Source organism: Dromaius novaehollandiae, chromosome 3 (assembly GCF_036370855.1).
Source record: "Dromaius novaehollandiae isolate bDroNov1 chromosome 3, bDroNov1.hap1, whole genome shotgun sequence".
Classification (NCBI taxonomy): Eukaryota; Metazoa; Chordata; class Aves; order Casuariiformes; family Dromaiidae; genus Dromaius; species Dromaius novaehollandiae.
The window spans coordinates 1,632,563-1,654,152 of record NC_088100.1 but is presented as its reverse complement, the minus strand read 5'-3'; the positions used below and the strand labels follow the sequence as shown (position 1 = coordinate 1,654,152).

General features: G+C 54.1%; 2 protein-coding genes across 4 annotated transcripts; one reads left to right on the top strand and one right to left on the bottom strand.

Annotated features, from left to right (window-relative positions):
• Positions 1–1,644: 1,644 nt before the first annotated feature.
• On the top strand, positions 1,645–14,108 carry CCDC25 (coiled-coil domain containing 25). 2 transcript variants are annotated; one of them, XM_026116568.2, is made up of 9 exons: positions 1,645–1,805; positions 4,728–4,775; positions 5,643–5,682; positions 8,094–8,145; positions 8,674–8,749; positions 9,367–9,470; positions 10,620–10,822; positions 11,923–11,968; positions 13,173–14,108. In XM_026116568.2, the coding sequence occupies exons 1-9, from the start codon at positions 1,781–1,783 to the stop codon at positions 13,200–13,202; spliced, it is 624 nt and encodes a 207-aa protein (XP_025972353.2). In that variant the 5' UTR covers positions 1,645–1,780; the 3' UTR covers positions 13,203–14,108. The 2 variants fall into 2 exon arrangements, with proteins under 2 accessions (XP_025972353.2, XP_064364271.1); XM_064508201.1 differs by lacking the exon at positions 1,645–1,805 and adding an exon at positions 1,934–2,164.
• A 418-nt stretch (positions 14,109–14,526) lies between these two features.
• On the bottom strand, positions 14,527–21,368 carry SCARA3 (scavenger receptor class A member 3). Of its 2 annotated transcripts, XM_064508200.1 has the most exons (6): positions 21,228–21,368; positions 20,807–20,866; positions 20,603–20,722; positions 19,139–19,237; positions 17,758–18,801; positions 14,527–17,239 (listed from the first exon to the last, which is right to left on the bottom strand). In XM_064508200.1, exons 1-6 carry the CDS (start codon positions 21,232–21,234, stop codon positions 16,809–16,811), a joined length of 1,761 nt encoding a protein of 586 aa, XP_064364270.1. In that variant the 5' UTR covers positions 21,235–21,368; the 3' UTR covers positions 14,527–16,808. The 2 variants fall into 2 exon arrangements, with proteins under 2 accessions (XP_064364270.1, XP_064364269.1); XM_064508199.1 differs by having other exon boundaries at positions 20,603–20,866.
• Positions 21,369–21,590: the final 222 nt, after the last annotated feature.

Sequence of the window (21,590 nt, the reverse complement as noted above, 5' to 3'; positions counted from 1 at the left end):
TTTCTTTCAGCCAACTGCTTTTCTGTTTGTGCAAGATAGGCAAATAGCCAGGTAGGTCAGCTGGGGCCCTGTGATGCAGATAGGACCACACAGGAGTCCTGCTTCTGAAAGGACAGGTTAACGGCTGGGCCAGCAGAAGTTGTCTAGCAGGTTCTCTCCCCAGTGGGGATACTTTTTTATTATCTGAGTACCAAAAGGATCTCGAAAAAGGAGGCGCCTTTGGATGAGCAGGCAGAACCTGACAGGGGAAGAACTCCAAAAGGGGAACACTGTGGCTGGGAGCAAAAGGAGGTGTTTGGCTTATGAAGGGATGAAGTGAACCGAGAGGAATTCACACAGCTTAAGCCATGCTCCGGGGGGGGGGGGGTAGTAAGGGTGTGCTGAGTACTGCCTTTGCTATTAAGTGGGCCATCTGAGCCCTGCTGTTAAGAACATCTTCCGTAAGTGATGGTTACTTGCAACAGAAAAGCAAAATTCACAACCCAGAATGAGCTGGGAGGTACAAAAAAGGAGCTGGATGTGGTGGTGATGATGACTGCAGCATTTCTATGGCTGGGGCATGCAGACTGTGCTGTGAAATCTAATTACAACAGATCCTGTCCTTTCATCTGCTAAAGGGATCAAGTGAAATTCCAGCATTACTTCTACTAAACAATAATGTAACAGAACAGATCCTACAGCACCTTACTGAACAGCACTGACTGACTCTGCTGTCACTCAGAAACTGTGCAGAGGCTTGACCCAAGGTCCAAGAAAACTAACTATACTGGGATGTAGGACATAAAGATTATGCCACGAGCCAGTCGAAGTTTACGGGCTCAGGGAGTGAGTGGACAGGTTTGTGTAATGGCAACCCACCGTTACTAGACAAAGCCAACACCTCTGCCTCAGGAAGCCCTACAGCCAGAAGGGCAATGGGTCATCATTACGGACCACTCTTCTTAAACCCTTCCCTCTGCCTCTGCTCTTGGCCATTGCTCCTTTAAAATTTTCCCCTCAGTTAAATGCCTGTAAGGAGGGAAAGGCCAGTGAAAGCCAAGGCAGCACTGGCAGCAAAGACAACTTACGAAGCTAGGCGAGACTTCGCCTTCTCCTGAGTGACAATGCATCTCGTTCCCCTTCTGTGAGACAGATCCCTCAGCAGCACTGGTTTCCCTGGGGTTATTTCTCTGTCCTGCGCCCCCTTTCCCCCTGTGACACCCCTCGGGGAGGGCTGCAGCACCCTCAGCAGGGCCGTGAGGGGTCACCGCGGCTCAGCTCCGGCACTGCAGCTCCACGGAGGCAGCCCGCCGAGGCCCGGACACCCTCTAATGGCAATTTAAGGACATTCAGGCACAAAAGTTGCCTCTGAGACCCCATTTTCCCAGTCCCTCGGAGCGGGCACATACTTCCTCACACAGACCAGGGGAGAGGTGGGGGGGGGGGAGAAGGCCCTGTGCGCATGCGCACAATCCACACGGCGGGAGCGCCCCTCAGAGCTGCGCATGCGCAGTGTTACGTGCCTGCGCTGCCAGGGGGCGAGGCGCATGCGCAACGCGCCTTCTGCCCTCACAGCGTCGAGAATGGGGCGCATGCGCACGGAGGGGAAGCAGTCCCGCCACGTCGTTGTGCGCGTGCGCGCGGCCCGCAGGCTCCGCCCTCTCCGCTCAGCGCGCATGCGCTTCGCTTCGCTTCCGGTGGGCGGTGCGGCGGTCGCTAGGCGCTGCTGGGAGCGGGGTGGCGGCAGCCGAGCGGAGCCCCGGGCCGGGCCGGCGGGCTGGGAGGCCCCGACGCCGCCGCCATGGTGTTTTACTTCACCTCCAACGGTGAGAGGCGGGGGCGGAGCGGCTCGAGGCCTTCCCCTACCCGCCGGCGGGCGTGGGGCCTTCCCCCCCCCGGGCCGGGCCTTGTCCCCCCACCTCGGGCCTTCCCCCCCCGGGCCGGGCGCCGCCGTGTGAGGAGAGGTCCAGGCCGCGGAGCGACACGTCCCCTTCCCGGCTTCCCGGGCCCGTAGGTCCTGCCCTTCCCCGCTGTTGGCCCGTAGCAGCCTCTCGGAGAGACTCTGGGCCGGGGGCGGCGTGGTGACAAAGGAAAATCTGGCAGGGCTCGAAGTCACATCAGCAAGCGGGGGGTCCCCGGGCTGAGGATCCTGCAGTCACTAAGCCTGGAGCGGATAGCAGAGGTGGTGAGTGGCCTCTGATGCTGTTGGAGGCTTGAGGGAAGGCAAAACGTGTAGAGAGTCTCGTTGTTTTTGTCTGAACAGGGACAGACACTCTTTGCTTGCCCATACAAAAAGACTTAGCTACTCCCAAAGCATCTGGAATCTGTGGTTTGGTGTGATATTATTGTGAACAGTGTAGGAATATTCCTTTTTTTTTTTCCCCCTCCACCAGTTCATTTCACCGGTATATAACCTGCTTGTTTAAGTTCCTATACCATTTTTACACCTTACTCACTGTATTCACAAGCTGATACTTTCATAGCGTTGTCTTCCTTCATTCTGGAGGTGAAGCTCTTTAATGAGAAGCATTTGAGTGTCTGGCTACCTCGTCTTCCTTGGACAAGACAAGGCTTGCTGGTCTTGTTGATGTTTCTTGCGTGAATTTGTTCTTGGGATCAGTTTAAAAACATTCTTCTGATGTGGAAAGTAGAGCGTCTTACACACTTGCCAGCAGATGTACTGATGATATGCCCTGAAAATTTAATCTGACACCGTAATGTAAGCACTTGCTGCTGATAAGCAGGCTGTTAGTGAGAAACTCAAAGAGATTACTATGTTTCCTGGACATGTTTTTCTGAGAGGGGAAAGGAAAAGGGGCATGGTATAGTGCCTCGCAGACAAGTGGGATGAGGTGGATGATACTAGAAGCAGACAAGCTGCAGTAGTATAGCAGTTACATGGGCTAAAAATGTAAAGGATGTCCTTTATATTTAAATGATAGTCATGCAAAAGATTTCTGACACTGTTGGTTAGGTTGCCAGAGAGAGGGCTGTAATAAGAAGGTTATTGTAGTTTGCATAAAACATGTTGTACTGCTACTGAAGTGTCTTAAATCATACGGATTGGACGTAACGTCCCGCTATATGATTATATTATTATATCATTCATCCATCCTTTTGACAGGATGGGCTTCATTTTCATGAAGCCAACCCTTGTGTCTCTTTATTTTCAAGCATCTAGTTTTAGGCGTATGTGTAGCGCCCGTAATCATGATGAACTCGCGTTCTTTGGACTTTCTTATGTGTCAAAGGTGGATTTTTTTCTACTCTTCAAGTTCTAGAGGCATATAACCTTTTCATATTTTTGAATTGCCATTTCTTATTACCTCATTACTAAATGTAATTAAAATGGTAATAGGTTTTTTTTGAAAAGTGTTGTTTGGGCTTCGTACTGCTGATGTTAGATTTTTGAATAAAAATGCCCTCAGAAAGGTGTGAGTGAGTACGCAATTTGGAATCCAAGGCATTTTTAAGTGAATGCTGTCTACTGTTTTAGTGACTTTGAAAATATAAGATTAGATCTTATATTTCCAAGGAATTTTTTTTTTGATACAGTTTTGGTCATTTACATTTTATTTATTCCCTCTTCATCTGTTTAGTTAGATGATTTCTTTAGTTTGTGAATACTATCACTGGTTGACTTCAGAGGCCTCATTCTGAACTGTTTGTTCCACAATAGTATATGAAAAATGTGATATATGTTGCTCTACCAGGTTTTTTCAGCCACTGAATGTTACCGTGTGAAACTATCTGGTGAAAACCTGTGCTCAGAAATCATTGCTGCCAAAACGTGCATATGCTTTTGGTCTTTACGAATGAAAGCTAAAACTTAGTACAGCACTGAGGTTTGTAGCTATGGCTGGTTGTGGACATTGTTTAATCATGCACAGCATAATTGTTACTCAGGCATTGTGGCAGCTAGAAACATGACATAAACAAGTAGATAGTTTTCTGTTGCTGTGAAGTTGATGTTTTCCTGTTGCCATATATTAAAGCACTTTTTTGTTTGGTTGGTTTTTCAAGACAGTTGCTCAGTGGTCTCTGTAATCAGACTTCCTTGATGTAGCACCCTCTCATTCCAGCTGTACTGGCCTGGGGCACTGAAGGGAGAGTTGTTTGGTTATCCAGAAACAGAAATACGTCTTGTGAAATGAGCCCTGGAGAAGAGAATAACATTGTTCAAAGTGCCCCAAAGCAGCACAGATAGGACTAACAAGTCAGTAACTGGTGTTTGTATAGTTTTGACCTTTCGGCTGTCTTGCAGATTTTAATCTTTGTAAGCGATCTGAGGTAGGTTAGCATTCTCCTTCTGAAGCTTCACGGAAAGTAAGGCCAGGAAAACAAGATGTTTTACGTAAGGCTGCACAGGCAGCTAGTATCAGACTGCAAATACGGTGTTGGCATTTCTGGCTCACAGACCTGCTTAATTGAACAGATTGCATCTGTCTCATTGTATAATCTGAACCATATGGATGTCCAAGGGTGTTTTGCTCAGAAGGACGTTCCTTACTGGATAATCTTCCATGGAAAGTGGGTGGTAATACCAGCGATAAAGTCCTCTGAAACACACCCAACAAAGTCTGGGGGAAATGCAAAACAATCTTCCTTTGGCCCCCAGGAGGGGAGTGGGATGGATCAGATGTTTTTCATTCTAATTTCCATGACCAAGACTGGTGTGTTTGTCAGTACGTCCTTGCACAACTTGTCCAAAACTCCCTTTGATTTGTTTTCCTCTTTCTATCCCTCAGTTGTTCCTTCCATTTACACCATTTACATGGGAAAAGATAAATACGAAAGTAAGTATATTAATATATGTGAGAAGATGCCTAACGGATTGGGTTTAGATTTGTGGGGTTTTGACATTGTTTGAAAGGATGTCTAATGTGTTAAATTCATATATCGTTTAAAAATACTTCCACTCTTGCAAGTTATTATGGCTGTGAAATCCACAGTGTTAGTTTTAACAAGGATAGGTAAAGTTTTATGATCCTCTAAGCAACATAAATACTTAAGATACAAATGACTTAAATTAAATGAAAAATGTGTCTAGAAAAAAATAATTGCTTTTCAGTTTGTGTCTGATAACTGTTTGCAAATGAACCTTCCAATTCCGTGCTTAGTCTGTATTTCTGTGCTTTCCAGTGATTGTTCCTACCCCGTAGGTTTTATCTTTCCATCCTTTCCCATGAGCTGAAGGTTACAGTTTTCCTGCATCTCCTATTTCCAAATCAGTAGCTGTTGTGAAACCAGGATATCTCACTCTAAGTGAAAAGAGTTAGTATTGCTATCTTGAAGACCTTCCCTGAAAGAAACTCTATCTCCATTAGATATATACCTGAAGAAACATTTTCACTTAAAATTTTCCAAATAATGTGATGGAGGTGCGTCAGAGAGGGAGAAAGGAAATAAGATATATTCAGAGTTTGGGTTATGAACTCTTTGCTTGCCAAAGCCACTGTGTATTTTCGAAACGGTAATTCTTAGCATGCGTGTGATGCAGGTGTTCTGGTCTAGTGCAGTCAGCTAGTGTTAAAGCCCTATTCTGTTTCTGTTTAACTGCTGGTCTCTAGCAGTTGACTTCTGCTCTCATCAAGGTCCTGACAAGTAATTTGGTTTGTTGTTGATGAGGTCCTTTTTGCTCATTGCTACTTTTGTTCTTGCAGATGAAGACCTAATAAAATATGGCTGGCCTGAAGATATCTGGTAGGTACTGGAACACCCTTCTGTGTGCACTGTGCTTGGAGACAAATTGCCTCTCCTGAAGCAGCCAAGTTGAATGATTGTACAAACCGTGGTGCTTCTGTAGGTACTGTAGAGTCTCCCTTTCCCAAGGCCATTTAGCAGTTTAAATGTGATCCCAGGGTGGGAGGTGAGTTGTAGCAGACCCAGGTGCAGGTGTTGGGATCCCCTCTCTCCCCCTGCCCTACCTTTGTTCCTCATAAGAGCTGGCCCCTTTGTGAAGCTCTTCGGGGTTCATCTGTGCGTGGAGCTGTTGCAGTAGCAGTAACCTGGATAACTCCACACACGGATACTTGTGTTTCAGAATACAGCTTGCTTGCTGTTGCTCTTGGTGCGTTTGGGAAATGGGCAGAGTTAAACAAGAAGGGCACCTTGGTATTTGTAAGACGGCACCTCCTGAGTCAGGCAAGTGTAGCAGCTCTTGGATATCTCTGTGTACGGACAAGCATAACCAGCTAAAACAAAAGGCTGACGGAGGACTGAAAGGACAAATGTACGAAGACTTAGCTGAAATCATGGAGCAGTCAGCACAGGGCCTGGGGATGGAGCGAGAAGTCTTTGAGCAGCAGTAAATTCCATGCCTGAAGGAAGCTGTCCATCTCCAAATGCTTTTTCCTGTGTGTGTGTAGATAGCATCACCCTTGTGTGTACTGTGGATGTGTTGTCCTGTCCAGTAAAATAGCCCCTGCTGTCTTGGGTGTTTTGAGTCAGTGAGCAGCAGTAGAGGAGTTTGACTGACATTTGGATTCCTGTCAAGCAAAAACCATGTCTGCTCTAAGCAGGCCCACTGGTCACGCATGGTCAGGCTGGCAAAAGGAAGTGCTCTGACTTGTGTTAATCGGTTTTGGTTCATAAGATCTCACCAGAAGACACAAACAAGAGTGGGGTAGTTCCTGCTGCTGTTAGCAGCAGTTGATGGCACCCGTGCTGGCTGGATTAGTCCATGAGTTTTCCAGATGGATAAGGTATATAAGATGCTTATGAAACGGTTAGCTTCCTTCCAGGCACTCTTCCCCAGGCTGGACACGTCACGGTTGCTGCTCTCTCCTTTGCTAACAGTTTTAGACAAGAATCACCGTATGGATTGTGTGCTTGCTCCTTCTTCAAGGTGGCCTTTGCCAGGATGAATTGAAGCATGTTGGTAGAAGTGGAGCTGTCACCCCTGCTTGTGCCTGCCCTATCCTATACAGAGCGCATTAGCTGTTCTGTCACCCGTAGGCTAACTGGCAAGAGTGTATTTCTTGTTTTTTGACAGAAGATGTTTTACTTCAGTTGAATAACATTTTGGTGTAATGATATCAGATTAATTTTTCTGTCTCGTGCTTGTCCTATTACTGGATGATAATTTAAGTATGTCTACGCTGTTATTTAGGAGTTACCTTGAGACTGGTCCTCAAGGTGAATGGTCCTCCCCTTCCATCCTTCAGAGTTAAGTAGGGTTGTAGCGGGTGATATCAGGAAAGTAGAAAGTAGGTGGCCATGAGAAAGACACAGTGGAGTTACTTGTTCTTCTCCAGACCTTGTCCAAAATGTTCGAGGAGATGGAACAGCTGTGCTATAAGGAGAGACTGAAAAGGCCAGCACTCCTCAGTTTGGAGAGGAGAGGGCTGAGGAGGGAGGTGATCAAGGTTTACAAAATGAAGGTTTACAAAATGAAGGCAGCGGATGAGGTGAATTGGCGTTTGGCAGTTTGGTGAACCGGTATTGACCAAATCTCCCAATATTAGAGCTGGTACCTATTGAATCTACTAGATCAGTTTAAAAGAAAAACTCTTTACACACTGAGTTGGTACTTGAGGAACTTGTCAGTGCAGGAGGTTGTGGAGAGAGTCAACAAGCTCAGAAAGACAACAGGCCTGTAGGCAACAGGATGTTCCCCGTGGCGTCCCTAATCCGGTGATGGTAGGTGCTGTGGACCGTGAAGGAAGCGGACTGCAGGATGGGGCCAGGCTTACATGTGCTTCCCAAGTGGCATCGCCAGTTGCCGCTGTTGGAAGCAGAGCACTGGGCTCGATGGACCGTTACACTGAGCCCGTAAGAAATTTGGGGGTTTTTTTTGCCACATGAGCCTGGGACCAGAATATATAGAAAGACCAAAACACTGCACGTGTAGACTTATCTGTGAGTGTCATCTGCACGTAGTATATCATTTAAAAACAGGGAGGGAAGGTTTATTTTTTGTTCTCCTCGTTAAGATGATGTTTCTTGAAAGATAAGCTCTGACTCCCTTACACGTTTCTAAATATGCATACCGTGAGCATTTCTGCAGTTTTGTTTTCCATGGCGTGGCCGTTACTTCGCTTGTTAGGAAGTAAACTTTTCAGAACAGATTGCCAGCTAGCGCTCTGTATTAAATGTGCTTTTTTGTTCTGTAGGTTTCATGTGGATAAGCTCTCCTCCGCGCACGTGTATCTTCGGTTACACAAGGTAATCCTGTGACACGCTTTAAACGAGTCCTAATTAACATTCGCCTGCGTAAGAGTTGCACGCTCCTGTTCCACAGTGAGCCCTGCACAAGAGCACCTCTTTGCCCGTATGAAGCACTAAAGTCAGTGGGGCTCTCTGAGGACGCAGGTAACTACCAGTGTGGAGAGGCCAAATTCACAGCCTCCGTTACCAAGCGTGGGGAGGAGTGGGAAATTTAACATGGCCCAGGACTGTAGAGCAAATGATTTCTGGCTTGACACCAGGCATGTGTCTAGGAATGATGACTGCCCTAAAATGGGAAGAATACCTTTGAGAAAAGCAGAATGCAAGTCACTTTGATGCTTTGAGCCTCTCCTTACAAGTGCTGCAGACTCCAGTCCTGTAAAACGCGGAGTGTAGGACCTCCTGGGTGTGTTTGCAGAGTATATGCTTCTTCCTGGCCGTGGCTGGCCTTGGTGCACTCATGGCTCCCTAAAGCCCCCTCGCGCTTGCACAGCAAGCTGCTCACGTTGCGTTGCTCTGTCACAGGGGCAGACGGTGGATGACATTCCCAGAGAAGTTTTGATAGACTGTGCCCATCTAGTGAAGGCTAATAGCATTCAAGGTAATACTAATTATTGATACTGGGAGATCTTTACTGCTACTGGGACATCTGTTGGGAGGTAGACGAGCTGTGTGTAAGGTGTTTGGTGAGTGTATTTGGCCTATGTGAATACGTGTTTCTTGGATCAAGCATTTGTGAAGTTTCTGCTCTGTTGTTCTCTGTTAAGTCTACGCCTGCTGGTCTTATGGGAAGCAGATGCCGCTTGCAGCTGCTGGGGCTGCCCGTTTTACTTTCATAAGGAGGAATCTTAAATCTCTTAAATTCCTGGTTGTGCCTCCATATTGCTGCGTGAGCCAAAGAGGCCTTGCAGTCTCTTCTTTTACACCGCCTTGGGGCCCCCTTCTCTAGCAATCGCTCCTCTGGCAAAGACGGTCTCCATCTGGAGTTCGTTAACACTGCTGCAGCGCTCGTATTACTGCAGAGAATGATGTAGTGGTGTTATTCTGTTTCACTGTAATACTGGAAGGACTTGTCCTCTTTGCTTCTTTCTTACCTAGTTAGTAATGTTTGTGACATGAATCACTCAGGGTTTCCATTCACGCAGAAGACTTTTAAGACATCTTTCAGCAGGGAGAGAACAGAAATATTTCCCCTCTTTCTTTCCCCCTGCTTCCTAGGTTGCAAGATGAACAACGTCAACGTGGTGTACACGCCGTGGACTAACCTGAAGAAGACTGCGGACATGGATGTGGGGCAGATCGGATTTCACAGGCAGAAGGATGTAAGTGTTTGCTGCGTGCCAGTGAAGCTGACCTCCTGGCAGGCTGTGAGCTTTCCACTCCTGTAACGTTTCTGTGGTGGGAGCTGGGTAGTCTTCAGCGTTTGCCCTGAAGCAGGGGAATCGTTTGCTCCTGAAGGCTGAAAGATACCCCAGGGGATGTGTTTGGACTTGCCGAAAAATAGATTTGAAGTCCGTGGCTTGAGTGTCAGCATGTATGAGAGCATAGCCCATACAGCATGTGTTTCCACACAGCAGCGCTGTGCAGCTCATGAGTCTTTGCTAGTGCAGAATGGTATGAAGTGTTAGTCTAGACTCTCTGCTTGGATTTATCTCTGCTGAAATTCTCTATTAACTTGCTACAGCTGAAGAGCCGCATACGAGCGGTCACTTTGGATTCAGCTAACGGGCAGTAGTGTAATCACGTGTCCGGAAGGGCTCAGGACTTGAGCCTGCTGCTCAGAGGAGGGTCCTTAGGATGTCTGTTGCTGTGTTGGCTTTCCTGTCCCTGCTGCATGAGCCGCGTCAGCCCAGGGCTACCTCTAAATTTGTTAAACCTGTTGAGAGGCAGAGCTTCTTAGCTTTGGTGCAGGGTCAGGCCAATGTGCTGAGCTCTTCCCAAGCCTGATGTGATGTCCCCATATAGTGTTGTGCTTAAATTGGTATTGATACAGCTTGTCTACTCGTAGAAAAGGCTCCCTAGAGACGCAGCTGTTAAATTAAAACTCGTCTGTGCTGGGGCATGACCGGGCCAAAACAACAAAACCCCTCCAGTCTACAGAACAAGCAGCGCATGAGTTTCTCTTACCAAAATGGTCTACAGAGATGTGCTACCACCTCTTCAGGAATCAGTAGAGACCAATGCTCATCTCCTGGCCTCTGCTGAGACATGCACTAAGAAACCAAATTAGAAATGCTTACACACTTAGCAGCGCTTACGCTTGTTGGATACGTGCTTATGGGTTGGGAGTGGGTCTCTTTTTGCTGTTACGCAACCTGCTGAATAGGCTGAGGTGGCAGGGATTTTTCTTAGCAGCTGTTTTTGTGGGTTTCAGTCATGTGTAAAGTAGAAATAGGGTGTTTTCTTTCCATAGAGACAGTGCCAGAATAAAGTATTTTTTTATAAGGATCATAGTTCTTTGCACTCCAAAGGTGAAAATGCTGACAGTGGAGAAAAAGGTGAATGAGATACTGAACCGGCTAGAGAAGACGAAAGTGGAGCGCTTCCCCGACCTGGCTGCCGAGAAGGAAGCCAGGGACAGGGAGGAAAGGAATGAGAAAAAAGCCCAGATCCAAGAGATGAAGCGGAAGGAAAAGGAAGAGATGAAGAAGAAGAAAGAGCTGGAAGAACTTAGGTGAGTAATACAGCGCGGTGCCAACTTCTAACTTCTGCAGTTTTCATCAGCGCTGGGAGAGCGTCATGGGTCAGCAGTTCCTGTTAACGCTCGGCCTAATGCTATTCACTGCTCAGCTGACCTACTCTAACATAGATGTCTGCACGGCCTAGTGATTTCCTTTGTCTTTGCAATGAATGTGTTTTCCCAATTCCTCCTAGAATAAACCCGGATGTTAAACCATTGTTAAAAGAAAGGACTGTTTCTTTTCACACTTGTCCATAACGTGGGTGAAATTTGGCGAGATGCTTAACCCTTTCTGTCTGTGGGATGGAAGCAATCTGACAGCTTTGTGTGAGACTGGGAAAACACTAAGCATTATGTAGAGTTCCTCAGCTTCACGTTGCACCAAGATGTGAACTAAAACATGTGTGAATCCTCAATTTTCCATAAACAATTGCATAGTGCTTTAAACAAAGAGTGAGGAATGGTGTTTTGGAATGTAGTATTGACCTTTCTGTCATCTGACAACGAAACATGCAGCAACATGTGTGGGTTTATTCTTCAGTGCTGACTGCCCTTGTACAGAACTGGATGGTGTGCTTTTTTGGGGCTCACTGGCCCAAAAAGCTTGCTTTTAAGCATGTGAAATTATTTTATTGTAGGTAAGTCATGTTTATGTGTGAACGATCATGAGACTAATTTGAAAAACTTCTGAGACTTCCTGAGTGATTCAACACATGTAGAGATCAGAAAGAGGAGGACTTAAGCAAGCTAAACTTAAGAGAAGTTACCAGCAGACACATCTGTGTTAGAGTAAGGGGGCTGCCTCCCTGCTTAGCCTTTTCCTGGAGCTTCTTTTTGGCTGTCCCCCCCAAAGTAAAGGGTTTTCTGCCTCCTGGGGTTATCTAATTAGTAGTTTCCAAACAAAACTGTGGAGAATGTGTGCTGCATACGTCTGGGCTTTCTCTAGTCAAAGAGCACGAGATGGGCAAATATTGGTCTAGCCTGTCTGAATTTAGAAAGGCAAAATCCTGTTACTTGGTCCTGTTTTATAAAAATACTCGTCTGTCGATGGCTTCTAAAATTTGTAATGCAAGATAATGTGATTTCCCTTTCAGGAGCTACTCATCGTTAATGAAGGCTGAGAACATGTCCTCCAATCAGGTAAGCTGTGGTTGCTGCCCACAGAAACCTTTCGGAGACGGGTGAAATTCAGTGCGGGATTGCGGTCAAACAGCTCCCAGCCTTGCGGCCTGTTTTTAGTGACTCCTGCATGATACAGCACGTCTCCTTTGCCCCTTTTCATTCAAGGACATTGCCGCTCTGCTCCGCTTTTGAAGACGCTCCTATTGCTTGTGTGTTGTCCGGCTGGAGTCTGTGCTGCTTGTAATGTGTGTGCTCAGTTCTCCCACCTAAGTGAAAGAACAGTTAGAGCTTTAAGTGGGGCTCTGGACTTTACCGTCCTTGGGAACTGCTTGGGCAAAATTTGACTTGTCTTATGAGCAGAGAAGGTCTCCCTGTAGGCAGAGATGAACTGCATGTGCCATGCTGTTGCTTCGAGGGAGGGGAAAAATGCATGCTTTTAACAAGAAATAAACTGGAGATGCGAGGACACCACAAGGAGAGATGGATGTAGGTGCTGAGGGGTGGGAGAGCTTGAAGGGATATGTTGGTTAGAGCAGGCAGTCGTCAGCCTGGGAATGGAGCAGGATGCATGGCAGCGATGTGAAAGTAGGAAAGGAAAGAACTGGAGCCAAACCGGAGAGGAGCGTGAGCAGGCAGGAGGGAGAAGAGGAGGTGGATTGCATGAAGTTCAGAAGAGGTCCTGATGTACGCGGTGCTTTTGTGCGTTGCCTGAGGTCTGGCCTCTCTGCAGCTTCCCCCCCGGGTGGATCTTGGGCAAACAGAGCTCATCTGGGTGCCCCTCACTTGAAAACCTCTCTTGCATCATATTCCTTGATTAACTGTTAGAGGAGTGCATGATTTGGGGGAACTCTGGCTTTGCTGCTGGCCGGCTGGCAGATCCCCTCCGAGATTTATGTGGTGCCTTGCGCTGCAGTGTGAGCGCGTCCTGACAGGCTGTGCCTGCTCAGGGACACGTGCTGGGGGCAGAGACGGTGGAAAATGCCGCGCAGGGGGCTTTTCCTCTCTCCTACGTCTGAGCCTCACGTGACACCAGGCTGCTTTCCTTCTGCTGCTGGGTTTGAAAGAAATTCGAGCTGTGATACGGGGCTGGTCCATGACGCTGCTGATGGGAGATGGCAGGAGACCAGAATAAATGGCAATTCTGGAATTCTGTTGAATATACCATTTCACCACTTCCCGTTTTAATGTGCACAATGATCCTGATCTGTCTGTTTTCCTGCAGGACGGCAACGATTCGGATGACTTTATGTAGATAAGGTCTCTCTCCTTTTTCAACCTTGAGGGGCTTTGGGATGTCTTAATGTGTGACCATCAGGAAGAATGCCAAAAAAAGGTGAACTGATTTCATTTCTTCAGAACCTGGTTGGTTCTACTGGCGGCCTGACGAGCTCTGTGCCATGGACATCTTTTGAACGGAGAAGATCTATATGCCTGCACATACATCTGTGTTTCAGGGACATGGACGGAAGAAAAAAGAATTGAATTTCAGTTCTACAAAGACAATGATATTTATTACGGAAAAGGTGTCGGTGTAGCTTTTAATTCAATGAGATTTAAAAAAAGAAAGCAAATTGTGCTGTCTCATTGCTGTCCTGTCAGCAGGGTGACTCAAAAAGTGTTGCCATTAACTTTGTGTCACTGGTACATATGCAAGCCCAAAAGCGACACTGCTGGCTGCATAACTCTTCTCTTCGTGTTGGTGATAGTCTGCAAAGCTGGAGGATCCCTGTAAAATTGGGGTGCCTGATCTTTGGCGAGCTAGCAGCTGCTTTGCAGACCTACCCAGCCCTTGCTGGTGGTAAATCTAGCAGTTCGTAGCTGCTCTCACGGAATACAGAGCTACGGACCGTGGAGACTGAGCTTGGCTGATGTTGCAGCCGAGCTCAGCAGGATGTGTGCCCCTAGCATAAGGTGAGAATAGTCCCACATTGCATTTCTCTAATTGCATTTGATTTCTGGGCTGTTCCTTGGAAACCTTTTCCTGAGAGAGAAGCTCATGAAGAAGAGTTGAGTTTTGCACAGCATCTAAGCCTGCTCAGCTCAAAATTCTTGCCTGAGCGCTCTGTAAGGTATTGTGGATAAGTCTGTGTGAAATGATCACGGTAATTGTTGCAGCGCCTGTATATATGTCACGATTAAATTCATACCATGCTGGTAACATGTGCTTCTAAGACGGATTCACCTGCTGTGTTGACATCTGAACATGAGCCGAGCTGGAAGTGTCGGTGGAACTGCTCCTCAGGCAGCGTGAAGCCGGTGGGAGCCAACGCGGCTGCAGTGAGAAGGAGCAGGACAAGTTTTTTGAAGTCTCAAAAATGCTCGGGGTTTGCTTGCCCTGTGCCGGTCCCAAATTAACTCTTAACCCCTCTGACGCTTCCCACATCCCCTTCCATGATGGGCACGGGAGCTGGATGCCTCCCCCCGGGCAGCATCTCCTGTCCTGCACGGCCGGGAGGGTCTGGGGGTGTTCGGCAGCGCGGGGGGTGGGCGAGCGGAGACCCCGCGAGCCCCGGCCGTGGTTTGGGGCCGTCAGTGGGACCCGCGCTTGAGGGGGACGGGCAAAGCAGAAACGCAGCTTATAGGCAAAGCCAAAAATTTATTATTGGTGTAACTGAGATTTTAACAGCCTCATTGGAGAATCGCCATGAGGCCGCTGCGGGGGGCCCGGCCTGCCCGCAGGGCCCCGGTGCTTCGCTGCGAGGAGGATGATGATGGTGGATGAGCTTGGTGTCCTGCTGCTGCCCCTGGGGCTGCTCCCCGGCTCCGGCCCCGCAGCTGCTACATGGAAGCACAGGACAAGGGCTGCCGGGAGGGGGCCGGCGCTGGGCCCCCCGCCAGGGCCTGGCTGCAGGCAGGGGGGAAACTGAGGCACGGCCTGGTCCCCCCGGCCCGCGGGAGGGGATGCAGCCCGGGGACGGCGCTGAAGGGCCTCTTCCTCCTCCTCCTCCTCCTCGCCACAGTCAATGGGCCCTTTCACGGGGCGCAGGGCGTCTGCCGAGGCCGCCGACCTCAGCGCTCGTCGCGTCCCAAAGTGTTGTGCTTGGCGCCCGCTCAGGCGCCATCAGTGTAACGAGTTGTCGGGCCTCTGCTCAGCGCCGCGCGTCCCCCCCCGGCCCCATCCTGCGTGACGCAGAGCGACGGCGGGGCAGAGCTTTCGCAAGCCGCCCCACGGCCGCCGTTGAGCAACGAGGCCGCCGAGCCGAAAACAGGAAGCGGCTCTGCCAACAGCAACAAGCCGCGGGGCCGGGCGCGCGAGGGCGACGGGGTCCTGCCCCGCGCCGGCGGCACTGGGGGCACGTGCGTGTGCGTGCTCGCGTGCGTGTGCACGCGTGTGCATGCACGGCCACGCGCGGGTGTGCGCCGGGGCTGACCGCGCACGGATGCGCGTGTCGAGGGGAGCGGCTGTGCGGATGAGGAGTGTGCATCCGCGTGCCAGCGCACGGCTAAGCTGGGTGTGCGCACACGTGTGTGCATCCGTGTGTGTGTGCACACCCCGGTGCCAGCGCACGGCTAAGCTTGGTGTGCACACGTGTGTGCATCCGTGTGTGTGTGCATGCTCCAGTGCCAGTGCACAGCTAAGCTTGGTGTGTGCGTGTGTGTGCACGCGTGTGCATGCCCTACAGCTAAGCAGCTCTGTGTGTGCACACGTGTTTGCACGCATGTGCATGTGCTACAGCTAAGCAGCTCTGCATGTGCACACGTTTGCACACATGTGCGTGTGCGTGCCCTACAGCTAAGCAGCTCTGTGTGTGCATGTGTGTGCACACGTGTGTGTGCATGCCCTAGTGCCAGTGCACAGCTGAGCTCTGTGTGTGCACGTGTGTGCACACACATGTGCATGTGCCTGCCCTGCTGCCAGTGCACAATTAAGCAGGTCTGCATGTGCATGCGTGTGTGCATACATGCGTGCATCCGTGTGTGTGTGCACGCCCTACAGCTAAGCAGCTCTGCGTGTGCATACGTGTGTGCATGCCCCGGTGCCAGTGCACAGCTGAGCAGCTCTGCGTGTGCACACGTGTGTGCATGCCCCGGTGCTAGTGCACAGCTGAGCAGCTGTGTGTGTGCATGCGTGTGTGCGTGTGCTCATTCTACAGTTAAGCAGCTTTGCGTGTGCACATGTGCGCACACACGTGTGTGTATGCATGTCCTGGTGCCAGTGCACAGCTAAGCAGCTCTGTGTGTGTGCGTGTGCGTGTCCTACAGCTAAGCAGCTGTGTGTGTGCATGCGTGTGTGCGTGTGCACATCTTGCAGCTTTGCGTGTGCACATGTGTGCACACACGTGTGCATGCCCCGGTGCCAGTGCACAGCTGAGCAGCTCTGCGTGTGCATGCGTGTGTGCATCCGTGTGCGTGTGCACGCCCTACAGCTAAGCAGTTTTGTGTGTGCACACGTGCACACGCATGTGCGTGTGCATGCCCTGGTGCCAGTGCACAGCTAAGCAGCTCTGCGTGTGCATGCGTGTGTGCATCCGTGTGCATGTCCGACAGCTAAGCAGCTCTGCGTGCACACGTGTGCGCACACGTGTGCGCGTGCATGTCCCGGTGCCAGTGCCCAGCCGAGCAGCTCTGTGCACGGACGCGTGTGCACACACGTGTGCGTGCGCACGCCCTACAGCGGAGCAGCTCCGTGTGCACACACGTGTGCGCGCGGCCGTTGCCCCCCCCCGCGCTGCCGGCGGGGCCGTGTTGCTCTTGGCCCCGGGGGCAGCGCCGGGGCAGAGCTGGCGCGCGGTGCCGGGCCGGCTGCCAGCCGCCTCCGCCCTGCCCTCGGCCGGGAAAAACAACCCGGTGCCGGAGCCCGCAGCCCCCCCCGCCAGCGGGGGACCAGCCCCTGCGTCCCCCCCCCGCGCCGGTGGCATCACTGTCCCGCTGGGCCCGGGGGACCGGGGGGGCCGGGGATGCCGGGGTCACCCTTGGGCCCCGCCGGCCCCATCCTGCCCGGAGCGCCGGGCTTGCCCGGGATTCCCGGTTTGCCCTGCGGGCCGGCGGCTCCCGTCGGGCCCGGAGCACCGGCCGGGCCCGGAGCACCCGGATCTCCGGCGGGTCCCGCCGGCCCCCGGGAGCCGGGATGCCCCAAGCTGCCCTTAGCGCCCTTGAGGCCGGGGAAGCCTGTGGCGCCGGGGGGGCCCCGCTCGCCCGGGGGGCCGTCGGCGCCGGGGGGGCCGGGGGCACCCGGGGGTCCCGGCGAGCCCGGGTCGCCCGCGTCGCCCTTCTCGCCCTCGCCGCCGCCGGGGCCCTGGACGCCCGCGTCGCCTTTGGGACCACGGGGGCCCGGGAGGCCCGGGACACCTGCGGAGGGAGAGGGAGACGGTGAGCGCGGAGCCGGGGTGCACCGCTGCCGGGGGGGGGGGTCACTGCTAAGCCAGCCCCACGCAGGAAACCACCCCAGCTCGCTAATTAGAGCAGCCCCTAACGATGCCGACGTGGTGGCCACATGGCCCCGGCCTCCCCGGCACGCTGGGTGGTCCGTGCGGGGTCCCGGGATGCTCCGGGCTCCCTGGGGCCATCAGCAGCCGGGGCCACCCCGCTTCCAGGCCGATGGAGAAGTCCCCAGGCCACCGGCGTCAGCGGGAGAAGCTTGGGGCACCTGGATCTCCCCCCAGCTCGGGAAGCTCCTGAGATGCTCAGCTTCCCCTCGGCTTGGCCATAGAAATTGGACGAAACAGCCCCAAAATTTGCCTGCCCATGCTACGTGGGCTTCACTGCATCAGTGCCGTGCCCGGGGGGTCCGGTCCCTAGCGAGCGCGGGGGGGGTGACGATAGGACCAGGCGTGGGGACGCGTCGAGGACACCCGCGTGCAGCTCACCTCGTAAGACGGTGATGTTTCTCAGCATCTCCCCGTGCCGCACGTCCACCACTTTCATCTCCTCCATGACCATGGAGAGGTTGCGGACGTCGAAGTCCAGGCGGGCGCTGAGCAGGCTGAAGCGCTCCCGCAGCAGGTCCGTGGTGCCCTGGGCCAGGCCGAGGGACCTGTTCAGGTAGTGGAGCTCCTCGGCGTGGGCGTGGAAGCCCAGCGTGCAGGAGAGCCGCACGTCGTCCAGGTACCGCAGCATGCTGTGCACGTGGCTGTCGGTGGCGTTGATGTTGGCGAAGATGGTGCCGATCTCGATCTCGTGGGAGGCCATGCGGCCTTCCAGGGTCTCGAAGCGCTCGGCCGTGCGGTTCTGCGCGTACCTGGCGTGGTAGCGCAGGTCGTTCACGTTCTCCTCGTGGTCGTCCAGGAAGGAGGAGATGTTGTCCAGCTGCAGCTGGAGCCCCATCACCTGCAGCACCAGGTCGTGCATGCTCTCCGAGTTCTGGCTGACCTGCTGGGCCGCAGAGCCAACGCTGCCTTGGATGCTCTTGACCAGCTCGCCGGTCTTGGAGGACGTGGCCCGCAGCCCGCTGAAGACGCGGGTGTAGTTCTGCCACTCGGTCACGATCTTCTGCAGCGTCAGCGTCTCCTCGTCCGTCTTCCGCTGGATGACGCGGATCCAGTCGGAGGTCTGCCCCAGGGTGAAGTTCATCTGCTGCATGGCTGCCCCGACGTCGTAGCGCTCCCGCACCAGCCCCTTGAGCGAGCCGTCCAGCTCGGAGGTGACCGCTTGCCAGCCCCCGACCTGGGCGAGGAGCTGCCCCAAGCTCTGGTTGACCAGCCGGACGGAGACGGAGCAGTTGTCCACCTCGCTGGTAAGCTTCTTGCTGACGGAGGAGAGCAGGTCGTGGCTCTGGGAGGTCCGGTCGAGCAGGATTTCCTGAACCAGGAGCATCTTCTGGATCTCCTCCAGCTCGCCCTGCAGCTTGGCGATCTCCTGCCCCAGCTGCCCCGTCTCGTGGCAGAGGGAGCAGTTCCCCGAGGCCTTCTGATCTGAACGGAGGAGAGAGGACGACGTTATCCCGGCCGCCACCCCGGCGTGTCCCCAGCGAGCCTGGAAACCTCCCGGCTGAGGAGCGGAGCCAGCGCGAGGAGCATCACCACCGTCCAGCCCTGCCAGACGCTGGAGATGGGTCCAGCTGGGACAACCCATCCCACCAGCCTGCGCGGTCCCAGCCAGGACCAGGAGGAGCCACGAACTCCTGGGCTCGTCCTGCGCATGGAGAACGTCACCTCCCACCCCCGGGCAGCAGGTCCCCCCAAGACACGGTGCTACCGCCGTCCCCGCGGGGTTTAGCCCCGCTCCCGCCCGGGGTGGCGGGACGCTCACCCAGCTCGTGGAGGTCCTCCTGGAGCGCCGAGATCTTCTCCTCGTAGAAACTCTGGGCCGAGCTGATGTCGCTGGAGACGGAGTCGACTTTCCTGAACACTGGAGGGAAGACGGGCGGTGAGGGGGCCCCTGTCCCGCAGCGCGTCCCCGCTTGCCCCGGGCTGCGGCCGGCAGCCCCTTCTCCCGGCTTGGTTTTGCCCGAATTTGGGCCGGAGCGAAGCCCCGAGCGAGGGGGTCCCACCCGCCCCGGACTCCTGGGCCCTGCCGGGGGGTGAGGGTGGGAAGGAAGGAGGGAAGGAAAGAAGGAGGGAGGGAAGGAAGGGAGGAAGACAGAAGGAAAAGAAGGTGAGAGGGAAGGAGCGAAGGGGGAAGGAAGGTGAGAAGGAAGGAACGAAGTTGGGAAAGAAGGAAGGAAGAGAGGGAAGGAATACAGGGAGGAAGGCAGGGAGAGAGGGAAGCAAGAGGGAAGGAAAGAAGGGGGAAGGAAGGAGGGAGGGAAGGAAGGAGGGAAGGAGGGAAGGAAGGAGAGAAGGAGGGAAGGAGGGAGAGGAGGGAGGGAAGAAGGAAAGTAGGAAAAGAAGGAAGGAGGGAAGGAGGGAGGGAAGGAAGGAGGAAAGGAAGGAAAGAGGCAAGGAAAGAAGGAAGGAAAGAGGGAAGAATGGAAGGAGGGAAGAATGGAAGGAGGGAAGGAAGGAAGGAAGGGAGAGAAAGAGGGAAGGAGGGAGGGAAGGACAGAAGGACGGAAGGACGGAAGGAAAGAAGGGAAGAAGGGAGGGAGGGAAGGAAGGAGGGAAGGAGGGAAAGAAGGAAGGAAGGAAAGAAGGAAGGAGGGAAGAATGGAAGGACAGAAGAAGGGAGGGAAGGAGGGAGAGGAGGGATGGAAGGAGGGAACGAAAGAGGGAAGGAGGGAAGAACGGAAGGATGGAAGGAGGGAGGGAAGGAAGGAAGGAGGGAGGGAAGAAGGGAAGGAGGGAAAGAAGGAAGGAAGGAAGGAGGGAAGGAAGGAGGGAAGGACGGAGGGAAGGAGGGAGGGAGGGAAGGACGGAGGGAAGGACGGAGGGAAGGACGGAGGGAAGGAGGGAAGGAGGGAAAGAAGGAAGGAGGGAAGGATGGAGAGAAGGAGGGAGAGGAGGGAAGAAAGGAGGGAGAGGAGGGAAGGAAGGAGGGAAGGAAGGAAGGAGGGAAGGAAGGAGGGAAGGAAGGAAGGAAAGAGGGAAGAAAGGAGGGAGAGGAGGGAAGGAAGGAGGGAAGGAAAGAGGGAAGAATGGAAGGAGAGAAGGAGGGAAGGAAGGGAGAGAAAGAAAGAGGGAAGGAGGGAAGGACAGAAGGATGGAAGGAAGGAGGGAGAGAAGGAGGGAAGGAGGGAGGGAGTGAAGGAAGGAGGGAAGGAGGGAAGGAAGGAAGGAGGGAGGGAAGAAGGGAAGGAGGGAAGGAGGGAGGCTGACCCGCAGCCCTGCCTCTCACCCACGGACGCCAGCACGGTCACGGCGACGACGAGGAGGCCGCAGAAGGCGTACAGCACCCTGACGGCCGTCCGGAGCGAGAGGTTCCTGCGGCAGCGGCTGCAGCCGGCCCGGCTCCTGCCTGGGGGCCGGAGGGAAGGATGGGGCGCGTGCCGCAGGCGCCGGGGGGGCCGCGGGGCACCGCCGGGGGGGCCTCGGCCCTTACCGTGCGCCGGGCCTCCGGAGGACGGCATCTCCTCTTCCTCGCCGCCGGCCGGCTCGTCTCCTGCAAGGCAGCGCGAGGGGGACGCTGCCGCCCCGCTCCCGAGCCCCCCCAGAAGCAGCCGGGCTCCGCGCCGCCTTCATCCCCCCAAATCCATCCCGTCATCCCATCCCGTCCCCTCCATCCCATCCCATCCCCTCCATCCCGTCCCGTCCCCTCCATCCCATCCCGTCCCCTCCATCCCGTCTCAGCCCGGACCCCGCATCCCACCGGGGACCACCCAGGCCGGGGGGGGGGGGGGGATGCGACCCCCACGGCGGCGGGTGCTCGGCGCTGCACTCGCAGGATGCTGCTGCCACCGGGCCCCTCCGTGCGACCCCCCCCCCCGCCCCGGGGGGGGCTGCGGGGGCCCCTCCGCACTCACCTCTCATCGCCCGCAGCTGCAGCGCCGAGCACCGGCCCGCGCCCCCCCCCGCGCCCCCCCCCCGGGCCGCGCCGGCCCCGGCCCCGGCGCCGACCCCGCGCTCGCTGCGCTCCGAGCCGGCGGGGAGGGAGCGAGCGAGGGGGCGGGAGCGAGCGAGCACCGCCCCCCCCCCCCCCCCCCCCCGCGCCCGGGCCGCTCGTCGGGGCCCCCCCGGCCGCGTCGGAGCCGCGGGGCGGGACTGGGAGGCGCGGGGGGGCTGCGGGGGCCGGATCCGGTGGGCGGCCCGGGGGGGCTGGGGCGGGGGGTGCTGAGCTGCGGTCTGGGTGCTGGGCTGGGGTCTGGGTGCTGGGACGGGGTCTGGGT